Here is a 20,959-nt window from a genome sequence, read left to right on the forward strand (position 1 = left end):
TTGATCAAACTTATATGATCAGCTTACTGCTGGCCACTTGGTCAATACTTTAAAAAAACAAAAACTTATATTCAACAAACAACATTTTTCAAAATTAACATTTTAAACAAATTAATCACTTTGCCATTACATAGAAAACTGAACTATTTTTAATAGCTTAAACAGTAGTATAAGCGGTTTTGGGAGAAGGGGCAGGCTCGGGCCTAAATTTGAGGCCCATCCAGGGCTTTAACATAGCAGTATAAACCAAACATCATCATTAGACCATACTTGAGCTTCACATCACAGAAATGATGAATGAACTTCCACTGCTTCATGAGTCCGTCATCATTTCAATCTCAAGGTACAGGAAAAAACATTTACTGTCCGAATAGAGCTTTTGTTTTGATCTGAATCTGTGACATGCATTATAAGACAATTGAACATAATATGAAACTCATAATAAAATGCAATGATATCATTTATTGCATGAAACAAAATGATATACAAGTCTGAATCACAAAGTTAAATATGCTGGTTTTGAAAATGAACTTTATTCACTGTGAAACAATGTGATATTTTTTTATGTCGTCACTTGTAATGACATTTATCCAGGTTATATTTTATTGCTTGAGGAATTATTGTGTCTCATTTGTTGAGGACATCTGAAAGTGCTGGATCTTAAGATGATCGAATTACTGTGAATGTTTTTTTGTATGAATGTGTAGAGAAGATGCATAATTAAAACGCTTCCCACATTCAGTGCAGTGATACGGTTTCTCTCCAGTGTGAATCCTCTCATGTGTTTTCAGGTCTCCAGAAGCACTGAATCTCTTGTCACAGTGTGAACACTTGTAAGGTTTCTCTCCAGTGTGAATCCTCTCATGTATTTTCAGGGTTCCTGACCGACTGAATCTCTTGACACAGTGTGAACACTTGTAAGGTTTCTCTCCAGTGTGAATCCTCCAGTGCAGTTTTAAATGTTCAACTGTAGTAAAAGTCCTCCCACACTCAAAGCACACATGATCTCTCATACCAGTATGTATTTTCTGATGTTTTTTTGCATTTTCTAAACATGAAAAGCTTTTTCCACACAAATGACATGAGTGTGGCTTCACATTCGAATGAACTCTCAGGTGTTTTTTCAGATCTGAAGTCCTCAAAAATGTTTTGTCACATTCATCACATGAGTACAGTTTCTCTCTGGTGTGGATGTTCCTGTGATCTTTAAGGTTTGATGATTGTGTGAAACTCTTCCCGCATTGATCACAAGTGAAAAGTTTCTCTCCGGTGTGGATCCTCATATGGTCTCTAAGACGTCCTTTTATTGTGAAACTCTTCCCGCACTGATCACATGTGTGTGGTTTCTCTCCAGTGTGGATCCTCTTGTGTGTTTTCAGATTTGATGACCGACTGAATCTCTTGTCACAGTGTGAACACTTGTAAGGTTTCTCTCCTGTGTGGACATTCATGTGTCTCTTAAGGTTTGCTGATCTTGCGAAACTCTTCCCGCACTGATCACATGTGAATGGTTTTTCTCCAGTGTGAACTCTCATGTGAAGCACAACATGATGTTTGTTTGTCAAACTCTTTCCACACTGAGTGCAGGTGAATGATTTCTTGGGGCCTCTTTTCTTTAAAGCTTTCTGTTTGGTTTGAGAGCAACTCAAAGGATTTTCTCCAGTTTTAGCATGATTTTTCACCTCAACTTCACTCGGTTCTTCTTTTATCTTGGTTTTTTCATTCAAATCTGAAAATTAAAGTAAAACTGGTTGATTATCAGTAACTCTTAGTAACCCTGATGAACCCTGATGTAAAGTAGACCTTTGATGTACCAAATTTTGGTACATCATTTTGGTCGATTTGGTCATTGCAGTTTTGTAAATTATATGTCCCTGAAACTCTCCATGAATGATGTACAGTGATCCTCTAATTATTATTTTTTTAACATTATAGGCACAAATCCCATATTAATTATGTGTGATCAACTACACAATTATCTGACATAATGTTATTAAAAAACTACCCTATTACAACAAATATAAATCTGCTTAAAGCTTTATAAGCATCAGCATTATTAATGAAGAATCGAGAATAAACACCAACCTGTTTGTTCTTCAGTATCTTCAGTGTGTTTCATTCTGCAGGGTTTGTGGGAGGAGCTTCACTGATGATGAATTTCTGTCTGGAAGAAGATTTGCCAAATTTTCACAAGTAAGCATTTATGTATTAGAAGCAGAAGAGACAGGGAGCATTACATATACAAAGTGTTGTCTCTTTTTATTAAAATTATTATATTAAAAGGAACAGCATCAACAAAAAAGCAGATCCATTTAAAATGCTCATTCAGTAACACTGCACTCACATGTGTGCTAATTCACACATTCTATACATTTCTGTTTTCTGTCTTTCTATTGTTAACATCTCTATCAATATTCTTTCATTCTTCTCAGTATTAACATGTTTAGAAATATATAAAAGAAATTGCACAAATTGTTCCAAATATAAATAGCGATAATAGTAAGAATTAAAAATTAAAGCGTAAACAGAAATGTTAATGACATCCATCATTAACGGATAAGTAACTATACAATAGAGCACATAATATATTAATAAGGTTTGATAGAGAGCAGTGGATTTCAACTCGCAGCCCATCACAAATTTATTGAACAAAACGCAACACTTTTGTTTTTGCCATAATTTTTCATGAGCTGAACTCAAAGATCTAAGACTTTTTCTATGTACACAAAAGGCCTATTTCTCTCAAATATTGTTCACAAATCTGTCTAAATCTGTGTTAGTGAGCACTTCTCCTTTGATAATTCATCCACCTCACAGGTGTGGCATATCAAGATGCTGATTAGACAGCATGATTATTGCACAGGTGTGCCTTAGGCTCTCCACAATAAAAGGCCAGTCTAAAATGTGCAGACTAATCACACAGCACAATCCCACAGATGTTGCAAGTTTTGAGGGAGCGTGTAATTGGCACGCTGACTGTAGGAATGTCCAACAGAGCTGTTGTCCATGAATTGAATGTTCATCTCAGAAAGAAACCCTCTCAGGGAACCTCATATGCATGATTGTCGTCCCCATGTTGTAAAGATCTGTACACAATTCCTAGAAGCTGAAAACATCTCAGGTCTTGTATGGCCAGAATACTCACCGGACATGTCAACCATTGAGCATGTTTGGGACGCTCTGGATCGGTGTATACGACAGCATGTTCCAGTTCCTGCCAATATCCAGCAACTTTGCACAGCCACTGAAGAGGAGTGGACCAACATTACACAGGCCACAAACAACAACCGGGTGAACTCTATGTGAAGGAGATGTGTTGTACTGCTTGAGGCAAATGGTGGACACACCAGATGCTGACTGGTTTTTGTACCCCCCGGACCCCCCAATACAGTAAAACGGGACATTTTAGAGTGGCCTTTTATTGTGGCCTGCCTAAGACACACCTGAGCAATAATCATGTCTAAACAGCATGTTGATATGCCACACCTGTGAGGTGGATGAATTATCTCTGCAAAGAAGTGCTTACTAACACAGATTTAGACAGATTTGTGAACAATATTTGAGACAAATAGCGTGATCAATTAATTTTTTTTTCAGTCGATACATTGTAATTTTTACTCATAAGAGTAATAAATCATTCGTAACTGTTTGCTATGTGTACTGCATTAATCTAACAGACTTGTTATAGCGCTTGTGTATATATATCACTGCTCTTTTGTTAGTTTTGATTGCTTCCATTGTCCTTATTTGTAAGTCGCATCAGCTAAATGACTAAATGTAAATGTGAAGGGTTTACTTTTTTTGTGCACTCGCAATATATATATATAAAAATATATTGTGCTTCTATAAAATAATGAAAACAAACACAATGTGATTTCTGTCTTTTCTTTTTGAACAGGAGCGCTTTCGAAAATGAACCAAAACTCAGCGTATACATGCCTCACAGACATTTTAAACGTATCTATAGAAAGCTTTAAATTACAAAACGAAATAAATCAAAACCAAAAGCGCTTTCATTATAATCATGATCTGTAAAGATGCACTTATCTCTAAAGGCGCGGCTAATGAGGAGATGGCGAGTCAGGATCTGCAACTTCATCCTTGCAACACCAACTCAGAAAACACTTGCTTGTTAGTAAATAATTCAAATATCTCCTTACTATTTCCCCTCACATTCATGGTAATTACTTTTGCCGGTGCTTTGTAGCAAACTTTAGCCAATTGCGTGCATTTGAATGCAGCACATTGATATTTGAATCAAAATAGGCTGCATTTGTGAACGCACATTTTCTGCAATGTCACAACTTCATTGTGCTGTTACTCCTTTCAAGCCGAAAGCTCCCGACAGCATCAGGAGTTTTACATTTATCAGACACTTTTCTCCAAAGCGACTTCCAGTGCATTCAGGCTATACTTTTTTTTTTTTACCAGTTTGTGTGTTCCCTGGGAATCAAACCCATGACCTTTTGCACTTCCAACAAAGCTCCACCACTGAGAAACAGGAACACATTTATTAATGGGGAGTATAATTATAATTGATTAGACATCATAATATTTAGGCTATTATAAAGCTGGTTGGTTTGCATCGGTGATATAATATGTAAATGATATGCGTGTGGCCCATGAGACTTACACTTGGACTATATGCAGCCCAGTGGGGAAAAACGGTTGAGAAACACTGCTTTAGAGCAATTAAGTCATTAAGTTATATTATGTTAGTTTAATATACCACAAAAAATTATATATTTTCCTGTGTCTTCATTATAAATCTCTTCATATTTATGTATAGATTTAAAATGTCGCATGTGGCTCAATATGAAGTATAGCGACATCTGATTTTAGTTTTAAACATGTAAAGCACAGTAACTAAAGTTAATTTAGATTCAGTATTAATCAGATGTTTCATTCTCTGCCCCTTGTTCTATAGAGCCGACAGTTTAACAAAAATATCAATTCCACAGCTAGTTTTGACAATATACAGCTACTGTATGTCCACATGAAACAGTCAATCAAAACTGCCAAGGCATTGTGGGCGATTTCAGGATTTTATTATACATATTAAATTTCAAATAAAAAATGGCTAAATCGTTTTATAAGGTATATGCATTTATAAAAATTATTTTCACCGGAGGAAACCTGTGGTGTGATGAGGGGGGAACGCAGTGAAAACTCCCCATTAAATTTTGTAAACCGTATATATGACAAATAACTGCACAAATGCTAGGGCTATAGCTCCCTAAAAATGGCCTAGCGATGCCCATTGGTTTACATGCCTTTCAACATACAAAAATCCTCCTCTTATGAAAGTACAATAAAGCAAACTATTTATTATGTATCTTTATAAATGCACAGTACTCATTTAGGATAAAAATGCTGTGGTTCCTTTTTTTTATTTCGGGAATGTGTAGCTCACATTCTACAAAGTTGTAAAAATCATTCATTTGTATAAATGATTAGACATAATTTACTTTGTTGTTTTTACACTGTGGTTGGAATTTGTAGACTGTCCCTTACATGACATTAGCGATTATCCTGAGAAAACTGAACCTAATACTAACTGTACCCGCTTTGTATGTCTATCGCAGAAAACATACAAACAGCGCTGTAGTCGATGAGAACAACACAGAAACAGCACTGTGTGAAATGTATTTCATGTAAATAACGTTATGTGAAATAATGTGAATTGCTCACCTCTTCTCAGAAGACTAAATTAACATTACTGTTGCGTCTGAAAGCAGCAGCAGCAGCAGATTCTTCTTCTTCTTCTTCTTCTTCTTCTGGTGTTAATGACGGTTGGGAAACCAACTGAAATAGTGCACTCGCGACCCCTAATGGATAGGAGTGTGGAGTGCAAAATGATTTAAAATTTGATCACTATAACAATAAATAAATAAATTAATAATAAAACGCTTTATTTAACATATCTGTATCCTAAATTATATTTATCAGTCTTCTTTATTTTATGAAAATAATTCCTGAAGAACCTGAAGTGACAGATGATTTACTCCGAACGATCCTAATGCTTGAATTAGTTTAAATCTTGCTCCTTCATATGCATCACACTCTATAAGAACATGTTCTACTGACTCTGCATGACCACATTTGTCACTATTTCCAGTTTCATACTTCCCTATTAATTACAAACTTAATGAACAATGTCCAATACCCATTTTGGACATTTAAAACTTCTTATTTCCTGTATCATATCTACTCTAACATCCTCTAACTTAAAATACCTTTCTGCAGCTCTGATAGTGATTTTAATTATCTCTGTCCTTTCAGTTTGGGCGGAGCAATTCACCACTTCTGCTATGAATGCTACAAATGTCACTTTATCAACAATCATTTCGCTCTCTTTAATTTGCCTTTTTGATGTTGTTTTTTGTTGTGTTGCTGTTGTCTCGGTTTCTATTATTTTGGGTGCTTGTTTTACTTTCTTTAGAGCATTGGTGTATGAGATTCCTTCAGCCACTCTGACATTTTAGTTTTCCTTACTAGACATCCTCTGTATCCTGCACTGTGCTCTCCTCCACAATTACAGCATTTAGGATTACCACTTTAGTATTACTACTCTGCTTATTCAGCTTTAAATGATTCAAGATAATATTTCACTAGTTTGTAGATTCTGGTTTTGAATGTTGTGCACATGTGCGTTGGACAGGGGATAATAAGGGAACTGGGGCCCCAGACAGGGGGGACCTACAAAGATATATTGATAATCCATTATATTATCATGATGAAATGACAATTAATTACATCATTGCATGCTATTAGTAGGAATACAATTTTCTAAAAAAGTATTTTGTAATGCAAATTTTACCAGGGGAACCTCGCATGTATTTTAGCCCTTGGATCACTAACCTAACCCTAAACTAACCCCTGAAAAAAGATTGAGCTAGTTTTGGGCTAGTTTTAAGTAGTGTGTTTTGCAGTTTAAACCTGGCAACCTTAATAAAGTGACAGAAAAGCTGCAGGAGCCAGGACAATTTCTAGTTATTGTTTTTAGAAGAATAGTAAGCATAAGGACTCTTATCCCTGTGTCTCGGTAGTGTAAAAATTTCCATTACTTAGTAGAAACATAACTTAAATCTGTGATGTTCTTAAATAGATAAAGGCAGCTGAATTCAATCAGTGTCATACATGAAAACAAACACATGTAATGGAGTTTATCACATAAAAGGGCATTTATGTTCCATACAAAACACACATTTTATTTGCTAAAAATGGAAGAGTGCAGAAAAACCTTTGTCATTATTTGATCGTTGTTAGGCCTATTAAAAAATAAGACCGTTCCAAGCAAACAACAGCAGCCCTTTCACATGTGTGCAGTTTCTCTCCAGTATGGATGTTCATGTGATGCTCAAGACTAGTTTTGCTTTTCAAACTCTTTCTACACTGAGTGCAGAGGTGAAAGATTTCTTGGCTCTTCTTTTCTTTCCGTTTGGTTTGAGAGCAACTCTAAATTTTGTCTCCAGTTTTGACTTGATTTTTCTCCTCGAGTTCACTTGATTCTTTATTCTCCTCGGTTTCTTCGATCAGCTCTGAAATAAAAGTAAATAAATGGTTTATTTTCAGTATCTTGTAAAAAGCTGGAGTAATGTGAAAATAACAGTGAACCCTGATGTAACAGTGCAGGGTACACACCACAAGATATTCGAGCTGATCTCGGATTGATTATTCCCCTTCCAACAATCCTAGGTAGTGTCGCGATTATATAATTTGTACATCGAAAAACTTAGAATGGTACATTTAGTAAGACTAAAATATATCAGAAAACAATTTTTGAATTTCAATATATAAAACAAAACATAGAAATGAAGAACTAATAAGTGAATAAGTGCTCCAATGCTGCGATCTACTGATTATAGTGGTTATTTTATGTGTGTTTTTTTTTTTTTTTTTTGCATTAGTGTTTGTTTACCACAAAACTGTATTTTGACATACATTTTGTTTTGTAAAAATGTGCTTACATTTCTCTCCTAAAAGGTTGTACAAATCCTGATGTAATAACATTGGATAATTTCTACCACAACATTTATAGATAGTGTTACTGCTTCTGGGTTTCTGTGTCAGTGCTGTTTTATCTGATCATAACTGTATACTGTACTGTGTATTAACCGTGAGATCAACATTGGTTCTTGAGTAAACCTGTTCTGAACCTGGTCCAGTTTGATGCATTGCTCTCAATTATTGGTCCAATCTGCTTAACGGTCCATGCTTTACATCACAAATGAGTAGCGCGGTTCTGTTTAGTTTGTGTTTGATGTTTCTCATATGAAACAGGAATGATCTCTCTTTTGAGTTGGGAATTGTTTTCCAAAATGCAGTTGCAGTCTTGAGCCCAGCAGTGGAAAGTAGACAATAGTGTTAAAGAATCTTCAAATTATTATTTTAAAAATATTATAGAGAAAAACCTCATGTTTCAATAGGGAGACCTATTAAATATGTTTGTATGTTTGATCAAACACCCCCCCTCCCCTTTTAATGCTTTTTGTATTATACAGAATGCATTACAGTAAAGACACATTTTTTAATAAGAATAATAAAAAAACAATTTATTCTATTTGATTTCCTTTCCTTGCAGATAGTTTCTGAAGATTTTTTCAAAAGTTTCTTGAATAAAAGATTTTACAGTGTGACCATAGTGGACATTACTGTATCTTTGTGTGTGACAAGGCCGATGCATTAAAACCCTTCACTTTAACACACAAACACACCACTACTCACACACAGAGACATGAAATCGCGCTGTGCAAAAGTAACATTCAGAAGCTCTTAAACTTGAATAAATGATTTTGCAATACATATTTTCCATGGTCATATCTATTAATTTATTTGCAACGCTGCTTTTATTTTTATTTTTTACTTTCTGGCAAGCAGGTAACATTATTACTAACAGAGCAGACTCATAGAAAAATACATTGGCATCATGTATTTAAGATCAAATAATCACTTCATCTGATGTTTAAGTGAATATAATAGCCGACAGCCTTACTTACTTGAGTTCCATGATGTCATATGTGCGTTAGTTTAATGAGCCTTTTCTTTGAACAGATATAAACCTCAGTTACTGTACGCTCTTGAAAAGAGTTTCATCGTTTTGATTGTAGTAACAGAACGAGACACACAGTTTGATTGCTAAATGGAGGATGAGAGACAGCCGCAGCGAGAGAAGAGTTTATGTGAACTTGAATTTAATGACTTCAATATTAATATGTAACTCACATTGAACTGTGAAACAGCTTCAGAACACTTGAAAGTTCTCAAAAATGTTTTGGTGCTTTATAATGTTTTTGTGCCTTCCGTGTGGCTCAACAATAGCACAATAGTAGGCTATATACACAGTATCGGACTTGGATCGGTCTTGTCTCTCCGATACCCGATCTGCAAAAAATGCCAAGATCGGAGCCGATACTGATCCCGAGTATCGGAATGAGGCATCCCTAAAAAAAAGCATATTGTGTTGGACGATATGGCCAAATTTTATATAACAATATATTTCTTAATTTTGGTAAATATGATATAATTCCAATATCGATATGAACACTATTTTAAAAAAGATTCTTAAAAACATTTACATTTCATCATTTAGCAGATGCTTTTATCCAAAGCGACTTACAAATGAGAACAATAGAAGCAATCAGACCAACAAGAGAACAACAACAGAATTCAAGTGCCATAACAAGCCTCACTTAGTCTAGTACAGAACACGTAGCCAGGTTTTTTTTTTTAAGAATATGATAGACAAGAAAATAAAAGGTAAGTACTAGAATTAGTTGGTTAATTGCTGGCTAAAGAGATGAGTCTTTAGATGTTTCTTGAAAATGAGTAAAGACTCAGCTGTACGAATTGAGATTGGGAGGTCATTCCACCAGCTGGGTACAGTCCAGGAGAAGGACCGTGAGAGTGACTTTGAACTTCTTTGGGATGGCACCACAAGGCGTCGTTCAGTTGCAGAGTGCAAACTTCTGGAGGGCACATAAGATTTAAACAGTGAGTTTAGGTATGTTGGTGCTGTGCCAGTGGTCGTCTTGTAGGCAAGCATTAGTACCTTGAATTTGATGCAAGCGGCTACTGGTAGCCAGTGTAACCTGATGAGGAGAGGAGTAACGTGAGCTTTTTTGGCTCACTGAAGACAACCCTCGCTGCTGCATTCTGGATCAGTTGCAGAGGCTTGAAAGTACATGAAGGAAGGCCCACCAGGAGAGCATTACAATAGTGCAGTCTGGAGACAACCAGAGCTCGGACAAGAAGTTGGGCGGCTTGCTCTGACAGGAAGGGTCTAATCTTCCTATTGGTGTATTAGGCAAATCTGCAGGACTGGGTCGTTGTAGCAATATGGTCTGTGAAGCTTAACTGATGATCCATCACAACTCCTAGGTTTCTGGCTGTCCTCAAAGGAGTTATGGTTGACGAACCCAGCTGTATAGAGAAGTTGTGATGAAACGATGGGTTAGCTGGAACCACCAGGAGTTCTGTCTTAGTAAGACTGAGCTGAAGGTGATTGTCATTCATCCAGCTAGAAATGTCACTCAAACAGGCTGAAATGCAAGCAATTACCGTCAGGTCATCTAGGTTGGAATGAGAAGTAGAGTTGAGTGTCATCAGCTTGTCAGTGATAAGAAAAGCCATGCTTTTGAATGAAAGATCCTAATGACGTCATGTAGATGGAGAAGAGAAGTGGTCCAAGTACTGAGCCTTGAGGAACCCCAGTATAAAGTTGTTGTGACTTAGAAACATCACCCCTCCAAGACACACTGAAGGATCTATCAGAGAGGTAGGACTTAAACCACAGGAGTGCAGTTTCAGAGATGCCCATCTTTCTGTGGATTGACAAGAGAATCTGGTGATAAACGGTGTCAAAAGCAGCAGACAGGTCCAGTAAGATGAGTACTGAGGATTTTAAAGCTGTTCTTGCTAGTCGCAGGGCTTCAGTAAATGAGAGCAGGACAGTCTCATTTGAGTAGCCACTTTTCAAGCCAAATTGGTTGCTGTTCAGGAGGTTGTTCTGTACAAGGAACATAGAGAGCTGGTTGAACACAGCTCGTTCAAGTGTCTTTGCGAATGAATGGAAGAAGGTATACCGGTCTGTAGTTCTGGCATTAGAGATGGTTACTGCCAAGAATGTCCACAACAGATGTCTGTGCATACAAACTTATGCAAAATGAATTTGCCAAGTGTATGACATCTCATTTAAAACCATATAATATTTTATTATATATATATATATATATATATATATATATATATATATTGTATTTAGGAAATACAAAAATATATTACAAACAATAAATGTGAAATCACTGTCAAATAATGATTTCAGACTCACCTAATTAATATTAGTACCTTTAACCTGAAACTATAGGCTAAAATACACTACCAGTCAAAAGTTTTTGAACAGTAAGATTTTTTACATTTATTTTTTTATCTTCTAAAAATCAAAGTTTATTTGATCCAAAATACAGCAAGAACAGCAACATTTTGAAATATGTTTACTACTAACATAATATATTTAGAAATGTATTTCTGTGATTTCAAAGCTATATTTTAGCATTTTTCTATTCAGCAAATCAGCATATGAATCTTGAATACTTACTGTGAATGTTTTTTGTATGTCTGTGTAGAGCAGATGAATTATTGAAACACTTCCCGCATGTAGTGCAGTGATACGGTTTCTCTCCAGTGTGGATCCTCTCGTGTTTTTTCAGATTTGATGACACACTGAATCTCTTGTCACAGTGTGAACACTCATAAGGTTTTTCTCCAGTGTGAATCCTCTGGTGCAGTTTTAAACACTTTGCTGTAGTAAAAGTTTTTTCACACTCAAAGCACATGAACTCTCTAACAGCAGCATGTATTTTCTGGTGCACGTTTAAATATTGTAAACATGAAAATCTCTTTCCACACAAATGACATGAATGTGGCTTCTCCTTTGTATGAACTCTCAGGTGATTCTTCAGATCTGAAGCCCTCAAAAATGTTTTGTTGCATTCATCACATGAGTACGGTTTCTCTCCAGTGTGGATGTTTCTGTGATCATTAAGGGTTGATAACTGCATGAAACTCTGTCCACAAAGATTACATGTGTACAGTTTCTCTCCAGTATGAAGTCTCATATGTACCCTAAGGCTTCCTTTTTGTGTGAAACTCTTCCCGCACTGATCACATGTGTACGGTTTCTCTCCAGTGTGGATTTTCAAGTGGCTCTTAAGATGTGCTGATTGTGTGAATCTCTTCCCACACTGATCACAAGTGAATGGCTTCTCTCCAGTATGAACCTTCATATGCTCTGTAAGTTGTCCTGTTTGTGCAAAACTCTTTCCGCACTGATCACATGTGAACAGTTTCTCTCCAGTGTGGATCCTCTCATGTATTTTCAGATGTGTTGAATCTCTAAATCTCTTGTCACAGTGTGAACACTTATAAGGTTTTTCTCCAGTGTGATTCATCTGGTGCTGTTTTAAACTGGTCGCTGTAGTAAAAGTCTTTTCACACTCAGAGCACACATACTCTCTCACAGCAGTATGCATTTTCTGATTAACTTTTAAATGTATTGGCTGTGAAAAACTCTTTCCTGACAAGCTACATGAATGTGCCTTGTCGGGTGTATGAACTTTCAGGTGTTTCTTCAGAACTAAAGCCCTCAAAAATATTTGCCCGCACTGATCACATGAGTACGGTTTCTCTCCAGTGTGGATCTTCATGTGAAGCTCTAGACTTGTTTTGGATGTCAGTCTCTTTCCACACTGAGTGCAGGTGAAAGATTTCTTGGCTCTTATTTTCTTTAAATCTTTCTGTTTGGTTTGAGAGCAACTCAAATGTTTTTCTCCTGTTTCAACATGATTTTTCTCCTCAACTTCACGCAGTTCTTCATTATCCACATTTTCTTCAATCAACTCTGGAATAAAAGTAAATTTTTTTAATTTTAAGTAACTTTTAATTGTTTAAATCATTCTTATATTCTGTTTTGCTGCTCAAAAATCATTTATTATATTGAAAACAGCTGAATAACTTTTTCAGGTTTATTTGATGAATATAAAGTTCAGAAGAACAGCATTTATTTGAAATAGAAATGGTAACATTATAAATGTAGTTCTGCTCAATTTAAAGCATCCTTGCTAAAAAACAAAAAACAAAAAAATTTTTTAAAAGATATCATACTGACTCAAAAGTTTTTTAAATGGAATAGTGTATGTTACAAAGGCTTTTTATTACAGATAAAGGCTAATCTTTGGATTTATCTATTCGTCCAAGAATCCTGAAAAACTAAAAAGCAAGACATAAAAAAAAACTTTTAAAACCTTTACAAATCTTACGATTAAAAAACTTTTTACTGGTAGTGTAAGCTGATTATTCTTAGAGATTGAAACAAATGTGCTTTAGCAGTATAAAGTGTCTGAAAATTGCTCTGAGTTGCTGCAGAGGATAAAAACCTTGCTAGATACTTACTGTGAATTTTTTTTGTATGTCTGTGTAGAGCAGATGAATGTTTGAAACTCTTCCCACATGCAGTGCAGTGATACGGTTTCTCTCCAGTGTGGATCCTCTCATGTGTTTTCAGATTTGATGACACACTGAATCTCTTGTCACAGTGTGAACACTCATAAGGTTTCTCTCCAGTGTGAATCCTCTGGTGCTGTTTTAAACACCTTGCTGTAGTAAAAGTCTTTTCACACTCGAAACACATGTACTCTCTAACAGCAGCATGTATTTTCTGGTGCAGTGTTAAATATTGTAAACATGAAAAACTCTTTCCACACAAATGACATGAATGTGGCTTCTCCTTTGTATGAACTCTCAGGTGATTCTTCAGATCTGAAGCCCTCAAAAATGTTTTGTCACATTCATCACATGAGTACAGTTTCTCTCCAGTGTGGATTTTCATGTGGCTTTTAAGACTTGATGATTGTGTGAATCTCTTTCCGCACTGATCACAAGTGAATGGCTTCTCTCCAGTATGAACCTTCATATGCTCTCTAAGTTGTCCTGTTTGTGCAAAACTCTTTCCGCACTGATCACATGTGAACAGTTTTTCTCCAGTGTGGATCCTCTCATGTATTTTCAGATGTGTTAAGTCTCTGAATCTCTTGTCACAGTGTGAACACTTATAAGGTTTTTCTCCAGTGTGAATCTTCTGGTGCTGTTTTAAACTGCTTGGTGTAGTAAATGTCTTTTCACACTCAAAGCACACGTACTCTCTCACACCAGTATGTGTGAAATGTATTGGCTGTGAAAAACTATTTCCTGACAAGCTACACGAATGTGGCTTGTCCGGTGTATGAACTCTCAGGTGTTTCTTCAGATCAGAAGCCCTCAAAAATATTTGCCCGCACTGATCACATGAGTAAACTTTTGCTCCAGTGTGGATCTTCATGTGACGCTCAAGACTTGTTTTGGATGTCAAACTCTTTCCACACTGAGGACAGGTGAAAGATTTCTTGGCTTTTATTTTCTTTAAATCTTTCTGTTTGGTTTGAGAGCAACTCAAATGTTTTTCTCCTGTTTCGACATGATTTTTCTCCTCAACTTCACCTAGTTCTTCATTATCCACATTTTCTTCAATCAACTCTGGAATAAAAGTAAAAATGGTTAATTTTATTAGAGAGACTTCTATCCATGTTAGACTGTTAACGACGATGACGAACAAAAGAGAGAGTGTGAGGACTGTGTGCACTCAGGCACTGCCGTTCTCAGAAGTGTTGGGCGAAATGTTCATTTTTTAAAATTGACATATCGTCAGCCTGTGAGATAATGATACATAATATTATCGTGCATGGGTGGGGCGAGAGAGAGACTGTTTGTTCTAGTCATAGCATAACAATTTGGTGTTTTAAACCGCGCAGGTGCACGAGAGAGAGAGAGCCTATGGAATCACCAATAATCGAAAAAATATGTTTTCAAACATACTGATAAACTAACGTTAAATATAAAAATACTGTATTTAAAACAGCTAGTTCATATATAGTCGTACGCAACTGTCTTATCACGCGTCCTGTGACAAATCTGCTGCATCTACGCATGGAAGTTATCAGTCAAAATGTTCTGCAAAATCAGTCAATGGTGAAAATCAATAGTAGAATTCATTTATAGTCCGGCAGTTTAACACTAATATTGGACATAATCGAACACGTTAAATATAAAGTATTCAAAACGGGTAAGTTCATATATTTGGAGTAAAGTTGAATTGAACTGATGCGAGGTGTGACTTATTTATCAAAATTAATTTGACATGAACCAAGAGAAAGGAACCAAACATTACCGTCTACAGCCGTGAGAGGACGCTCTGTGTTTTCAGTGGTCCTGTAGCCTACCGCTGAAAACACAGAGCACCCTCTCGCAGCTGTAGACTCGGGGGCGTATTACACATCTTCTGAACAAGTACAAACCTCCCAAACAAAAACACACATGAACAGGACGGAGAAACGGTCAAGATTCGCACACACATAAGGGGTGACGATAAGGGGAAGTGAGACCTCTTGTGGAAACCCAGGGATACACAGACCAGACACTGTGACATTACCCCCCCCTCTAAGGAGCAGCTGAGCAGATGAGAAAGAAGCCACCCAGGGTGGAGCAGAGGACCACCACAGCCATGTGGGCAAGACAGAAGCCCACCAAGGCAATTCAGAGGGCCACCACAGCCGAGCAGATGAGACAGAAGCCCACCAGGGCGGAGCGGAGGACCACCACAACGGAGTCGATGGCACAGGAGAGAAAGTCGTGGCCTAATGGTTAGAGAGCCAGACTCGCAATCAAAGGATTGTGAGTTCGGGTCTCGGGCCAGCAGGAATTGTAGGTGGGGGGAGTGCATGTTCAGTTCTCTCTCCACCCTCAATACCACGACTTAGGTGCCCTTGAGCAAGACATCGAACCCCCAACTGCTCCCCGGGTGCTGCAGCATAAATGGCTGCCCACTGCTCCGGGTGTGTGTTCACAACGTGTGTGTGTTCACTCCTCTGTATGTGTGCACTTCGGATGAGTTAAATGCAGAGCACGAATTCTGAGTATGGGTCACCATACCTGGCTGAATGTCACGTCACTTTCACTTTCAAGTCTGGTCAGGTAAGACTGAAACATGAACAGGTGAGTTCATAGGTGGCCTCCATAGCCGTGACGAGAGGGTAGAGGGCCTCAGAAGGTTCTGCAGCAGTTGCCAACACCTCTAGAGGTTCCACAGCCGTAACGGTCTCCTTGACAGCAATAAAACAGACTGAGAGAGCATTGCTGGGTATAACAGACAGGATGAGACGAGGCTCTGGAAATTCAGCTGAGGCGTGACCAGACTCTGGAAGAACGGTAGTGATTTGACTGGTAAAGACCAACCATGACTTGACCCTGTTCACACAGATCAGCTTGACTCATGGGTGTTGACCTGACTCTGGACGATCAATGGCGATCTGACTAGACTCTGGGAAATCAACGAGGACCTGATCAAGGGGGAAATAGGGGTGCTCCGATCACGATCGGCCGATCGTTAATGCGCATCTCGTCAGTAAAGACGGTTCTCTAATGGCGCATCTTCTCAATTAACAATGGCTCTGTGTAGTAACAGCTCCTCTATGTGAAATCACGCACCTGATGGAATTAACCGCTGATTAGAGAACCGTCTTTACTGACGAGATGCGCATAACGATCGGCCGATCGTGATCGGAGCACCCCTACTGGGAAATCAACGAGGACCTGATCAATGGGGACCTGACTCGACTCTGGAGCCCTCATGGGGATCTGACTCGACTCTGGAGCGTCCACAGTGACCTGAATCAACGCTCTGGGCTGATGGCCATCTTGCGCAGTGGCTCTGGGTTGGCGGCCATCTTGTGCAGTGGCACTGGGCTAGCTGCCATCTTGTGCAGTGGCACTGGGCTAGCGGCCATCTTGTTAGGAGACACAGGTGTATTCTGTTGACAGTGCTGCTAAGTGCATTTGTTAGCTGCGTTGTTGTTGAAAGTAAAAATAAATTCCATTTACAAAAAACATTTTTCAATGTAAATATAAATATTTAATTAATAATCATATTGAATAAACAACAAAAACAGCCATCATAAAAGTTGCTAGGCAGTCCAGACAACCGTACAAAGTAGGGATGCTCGATCCACCCTTTTTGCCTCCGATACCGATTCTGATACCTAGGGTTTAGTTCTGGCCGATACAGATACCGATCCGATACCAGTTTTCTTTTCCCCATTTAAATAAATGTAGAATTTATATATCTCTGTTTGTGAAAATGATAATCATTATCACAATCTACTGGATACAAACTACTTCATTATAAAGAAAAATAATCAATAAATATGAAAAAATATAGGCCTATGTTATTAGCACAGGTGGAGTGCACTCGAGTTTATCAACACTATGGTATAAATACAGCTGACTTACCTAATCCATTGATGGTTTATCAAGAAATGTTTGTTTATGTAAAATATACCTCATTATCATGTTCTAGACTTGTTATATTTATCTTTAAATAAAAAAAAAATGTACCCCCATAATATTGTGGCAGTTAATTCTCTGTGGTAGAATGGTATAAATATTTTTCAAAGTATCGTATCCAAGTTAGAAATTCCAGTATTGTGACAACACTAATATGTTTAATATATTTATTAGGCTGATTTCCTGGAGGAAGACTACAATTACTTCAGGATTAAATTGAGGCTTAAATTGAACCTACCAGGAAGCAGCAGGTTTAACCTCAATTTAACATTGCGTTTCCAGTCTCTATGTATCAAAATTATTGGCACCCTTGGTAGATATGAACAAATAAGCCTGTGAAAGTATATGTCAATTGTTAACAAGTTAGATTTTTTTATTTATTCCAAAAAGTAAATTGTATTCATTTTCTAAAAGATCAAAAGGTAAACATACATGTTTATTTTCACAACCTTCTTTGATAATTTTTTCTTAGGGTGCCAATATAATTCAGACCATCGCTCTCGCTCTCTCTTTAAACAGCTGCTTTATGTATAACATAATACAAAATAATTTGCATGTTGCAAAACTGACAACAACAGACGAGTGGATGAATTTATGCAATAATTAATTAAAAAGAGATTTTCTAGGCATTCCCTTTTTTTTGCAGTATTTTTCCTACTGCTACTGGTTCTTTGGATTTGCTTCTCAGTTGCTTTTCTTTGTTCATTCCATCTTTTATAGGCAAACATTCATTAAAGATAAATGAAGAATAAACACCAACCTCCTTGATCCTGTTTTATTTTCCAGGTTTCAGGTTCCTCTTGTTTTATTCTGTAGGTTTCTGGTTCCTCTTCATTTAATCTGCAGGTTTCTGGTTCCTCCTGTTTTATTCTCCAGGTTTCTGGTTCCTCGTGTTTTATTCTCCAGGTTTCTGGTTCCTCGTGTTTTATTCTCCAGGTTTCTGGTTCACTCATGTTCTCCTCTTTAACAAACACCATATTCACAGCAGCAGATCTCAGTTCAGATAATACTCCTCCAGATATTCCTGCTTGATTCAAAATCTAGTCACGACTGTGAGGATAAAAATATTAAAGGTATTTGCTGACTTGATTGAAAAACTGTATTTTTATATTTACCGAAGCAACATTTCTAACCTATTGTATTAATAATCACCACGACAAAACAACACTGAGCACAGTGAAAATAATCTTCTTCATCTGCGGTTTAATTGTGTTTCGCAAACAAATTGATGTGTTTGGCGCGACCCGCTGGACTGGAGAGTGAAGCAATAAGAGAAGGAAAATAATACGGGAGAAATTACTTTGTGCGCTTATGGGTGTGCCTTTTTTAAAGCCGATCTGCACAACTAAATTTAAAAGGATTTTAAATTATAGAGTCACGTGATATTTGATCAACATCAACAGTCTTCGTGTGTGAGGATTAGAAGAGAAAAACGAGCCAATTTATTAGACAAATATTTCATTGAAAATTACACAAAATTTCATTGAGTTTTAGCATGGAAATTAAGATAAAAGAAAACACATGATAATGATAGATAAGATGTAGCCTTACAATAAAAATAACTAAATCCAAAATATTAACCTTTTGAGCTGCAGGTCCCACATGATTGCACTGGATTGCACTATATCCTCCAACATCTGGACAAACAGGGAATTATGCAAGGATCTTCTTTGTGGACTTCAGCTCCGCTTTCAACAACATCATCCCGGAAACCCTTTAGAAGAAACCCACACAGCTCTCTGTAGCCACCACCATCTGTCAGTGGATCAACAGCTTCCTGACAGACAGACAGCAGCCAGTGAGGTAAAACTCACATCCAGCACCTGCACCATGAGCAACTGAGTTCCTCAGGGCTGCGTTCTCTCCCCACTGCTCTTCTCCCTCTACACCCACGACTGCCCCTCTAAAAACTCCTCTGTCAAGCTCCTGAGGTTTGCAGATGACAACACATTCATGTGACAAGTCTGCTTACAGACAAGAGGTTGAGCAGCTGGCTGTCTGTTGCAGTCATAACAACCTGGAGCTGAACACACTCAAAACAGTGGAGATGGTAATGGACTTCAGGAGAAACCCCCTGCTCTCCCCCACACACTACTGTGTGCATTGGATTCCATTGGAGTCATTCAGGTTCCTGGGCACCACTATCTCTCAGGACCTGAAGTGGGACGTTCGCCTTTACTCCATTGTGAAAAAGGCCCAGCAGAGATTGTACTTCCTTGGCCAGCTGAAACAGTTCAACCCGCCTCAGGCACAGATGACAAAGTTTCACTCAGCTATTATTGAGTCTGTTCTGTGCTATTCTGTAACTCGATGGTTTGGGTCAGCCAGCAAATCAGATTTAAGAAGACGAATGAGGAGATGGCGACTACTGCACATGACCAATTGGCTCCTTGTTTATCGTGGTAATCAAATCAAAACTATTTCAAAATGCAGCTTTTCCTGAAGCATTGGGAAGTTTAATAACTCTCCATGCTCCAACTTCTCCCTGATGCTCTGCATGGTCAACTGGTCAACAGTAACCCATGTGTGCTCTCTGCGTATATCACAATAAAATATTTGCACCAAAGGGGTAAACAAACCAGAGTTTGTTTCAGTCGAAGCAAACAAGACAGGTGTGAATAGACCCATAGGTTGTGAGGGGTGGTGTTGTAGCCTTTTCATCTAGTAGGAATATTAAATTATATAGGTGCATAATTTAAGAATGGAATATGTGTTAAAAAATGGGAAATGCATAAGGTTCTGGGAGAAGAATAACTTATTCCCAGACGCATATCTCTACTTATAGATCACTATTTGCGATTAGTGCCTAAACGCTTAATATACGCTTGTTTGCTGTTTGCGTAGACATGTTGTTTATTGTGTTACTTGTTAAAAATATTCATGCAATATGTTGCATTTAGTTAGTAAGCAAAGTTCAATGCCAGTCTCTGACATGTGAAACATTGCTAAATATTAACTGTTTTGTGTTTACAGTTTGAGCGCACGTATACACATATAAATGTACAAGATTTCACGGGTAGCAGATATAGAGAGCGAGTGAAGAAGGGGAAGAAGGGGAAAGTTTAATACATCATTTTAAGATGTCCTTGTTACACGTCACTTGTACTTAGTTTTATAAAAACAATAAAGTATGCATAATTACAGCTACCCTATCTGTATAGTATGTGCATGTAGTTAATTAATATTATTCAGTCTACTTAAATGTATAATTTACACTGTAACCCAGACAGCAAGCAGTCCAGAATAGCGCAGCTTTTCCTTTTTCTTTCTTTTTTTTATTAACCAAAAAACCTAAATATACAATAATAAACAGAAATTTACACATTAATCCACAGAAATAAACATGCCAGAGTGTACTAACCATTGATTGATTCATCAAAAAACTGAATATTCTTTAAAAATATGGCAAGTCTTCCTTGCTTTTTTATTTATAATGTACTCCAAACTGGTGCAGTATAGTCTTTTGTCTCCTGAGGAAAGTGAATAAAATTTGGCTTGGATCCTGACCATTTCTTCTTGTGTATATGAA

General features: G+C 37.4%; 3 protein-coding genes across 4 annotated transcripts in view; all 3 read right to left on the reverse strand.

Moving 5' to 3' along the window:
* LOC127952595 (contactin-3-like) overlaps window positions 1-20,959 on the reverse strand; it is a 271,167-nt gene that overhangs the window by 129,513 nt on the left and 120,695 nt on the right. The gene's annotated exons all lie outside the window — the stretch shown is intronic.
* LOC127952584 (zinc finger protein 239) lies at window positions 443-5,831 on the reverse strand. Of its 2 annotated transcripts, XM_052551222.1 has the most exons (4): window positions 5,692-5,773; window positions 3,146-3,244; window positions 2,086-2,164; window positions 443-1,729 (listed from the first exon to the last, which is right to left on the reverse strand). In XM_052551222.1, exons 3-4 carry the CDS (start codon window positions 2,117-2,119, stop codon window positions 675-677), a joined length of 1,089 nt encoding a protein of 362 aa, XP_052407182.1. In that variant the 5' UTR covers window positions 2,120-2,164; window positions 3,146-3,244; window positions 5,692-5,773; the 3' UTR covers window positions 443-674. The 2 variants fall into 2 exon arrangements, with proteins under 2 accessions (XP_052407182.1, XP_052407181.1); XM_052551221.1 differs by lacking the exon at window positions 3,146-3,244 and having other exon boundaries at window positions 5,692-5,831.
* LOC127952517 (zinc finger protein 271) lies at window positions 7,138-18,656 on the reverse strand. The gene is made up of 5 exons (XM_052551027.1): window positions 18,564-18,656; window positions 18,191-18,480; window positions 13,450-14,568; window positions 11,597-12,898; window positions 7,138-7,541 (listed from the first exon to the last, which is right to left on the reverse strand). Exons 2-5 carry the CDS (start codon window positions 18,405-18,407, stop codon window positions 7,459-7,461), a joined length of 2,721 nt encoding a protein of 906 aa, XP_052406987.1. The 5' UTR covers window positions 18,408-18,480; window positions 18,564-18,656; the 3' UTR covers window positions 7,138-7,458.

The sequence above is a fragment of the Carassius gibelio genome, chromosome B3, assembly GCF_023724105.1.
Source record: "Carassius gibelio isolate Cgi1373 ecotype wild population from Czech Republic chromosome B3, carGib1.2-hapl.c, whole genome shotgun sequence".
NCBI lineage: Eukaryota > Metazoa > Chordata > Actinopteri > Cypriniformes > Cyprinidae > Carassius > Carassius gibelio.

What these genes read in the sequence shown, in the direction of transcription:
- LOC127952517 (XM_052551027.1), bottom strand. Translation starts at nt 18,407, where the DNA reads ATGGTGTTTGTTAAAGAGGAGAACATGAGTGAACCAGAAACCTGGAGA. An exon ending in AATAAAACAGGATCAAGGAG is followed by an intron (nt 14,569 to 18,190) that starts GTTGGTGTTTAT and finishes CTTTTATTCCAG; the next exon opens with AGTTGATTGAAGAAAATGTG. An exon ending in ACATACAAAAAAAATTCACA is followed by an intron (nt 12,899 to 13,449) that starts GTAAGTATCTAG and finishes CTTTTATTCCAG; the next exon opens with AGTTGATTGAAGAAAATGTG.
- LOC127952584 (XM_052551221.1), bottom strand. Translation starts at nt 2,119, where the DNA reads ATGAAACACACTGAAGATACTGAAGAACAAACAG. An exon ending in AGATACTGAAGAACAAACAG is followed by an intron (nt 1,730 to 2,085) that starts GTTGGTGTTTAT and finishes TTTAATTTTCAG; the next exon opens with ATTTGAATGAAAAAACCAAG.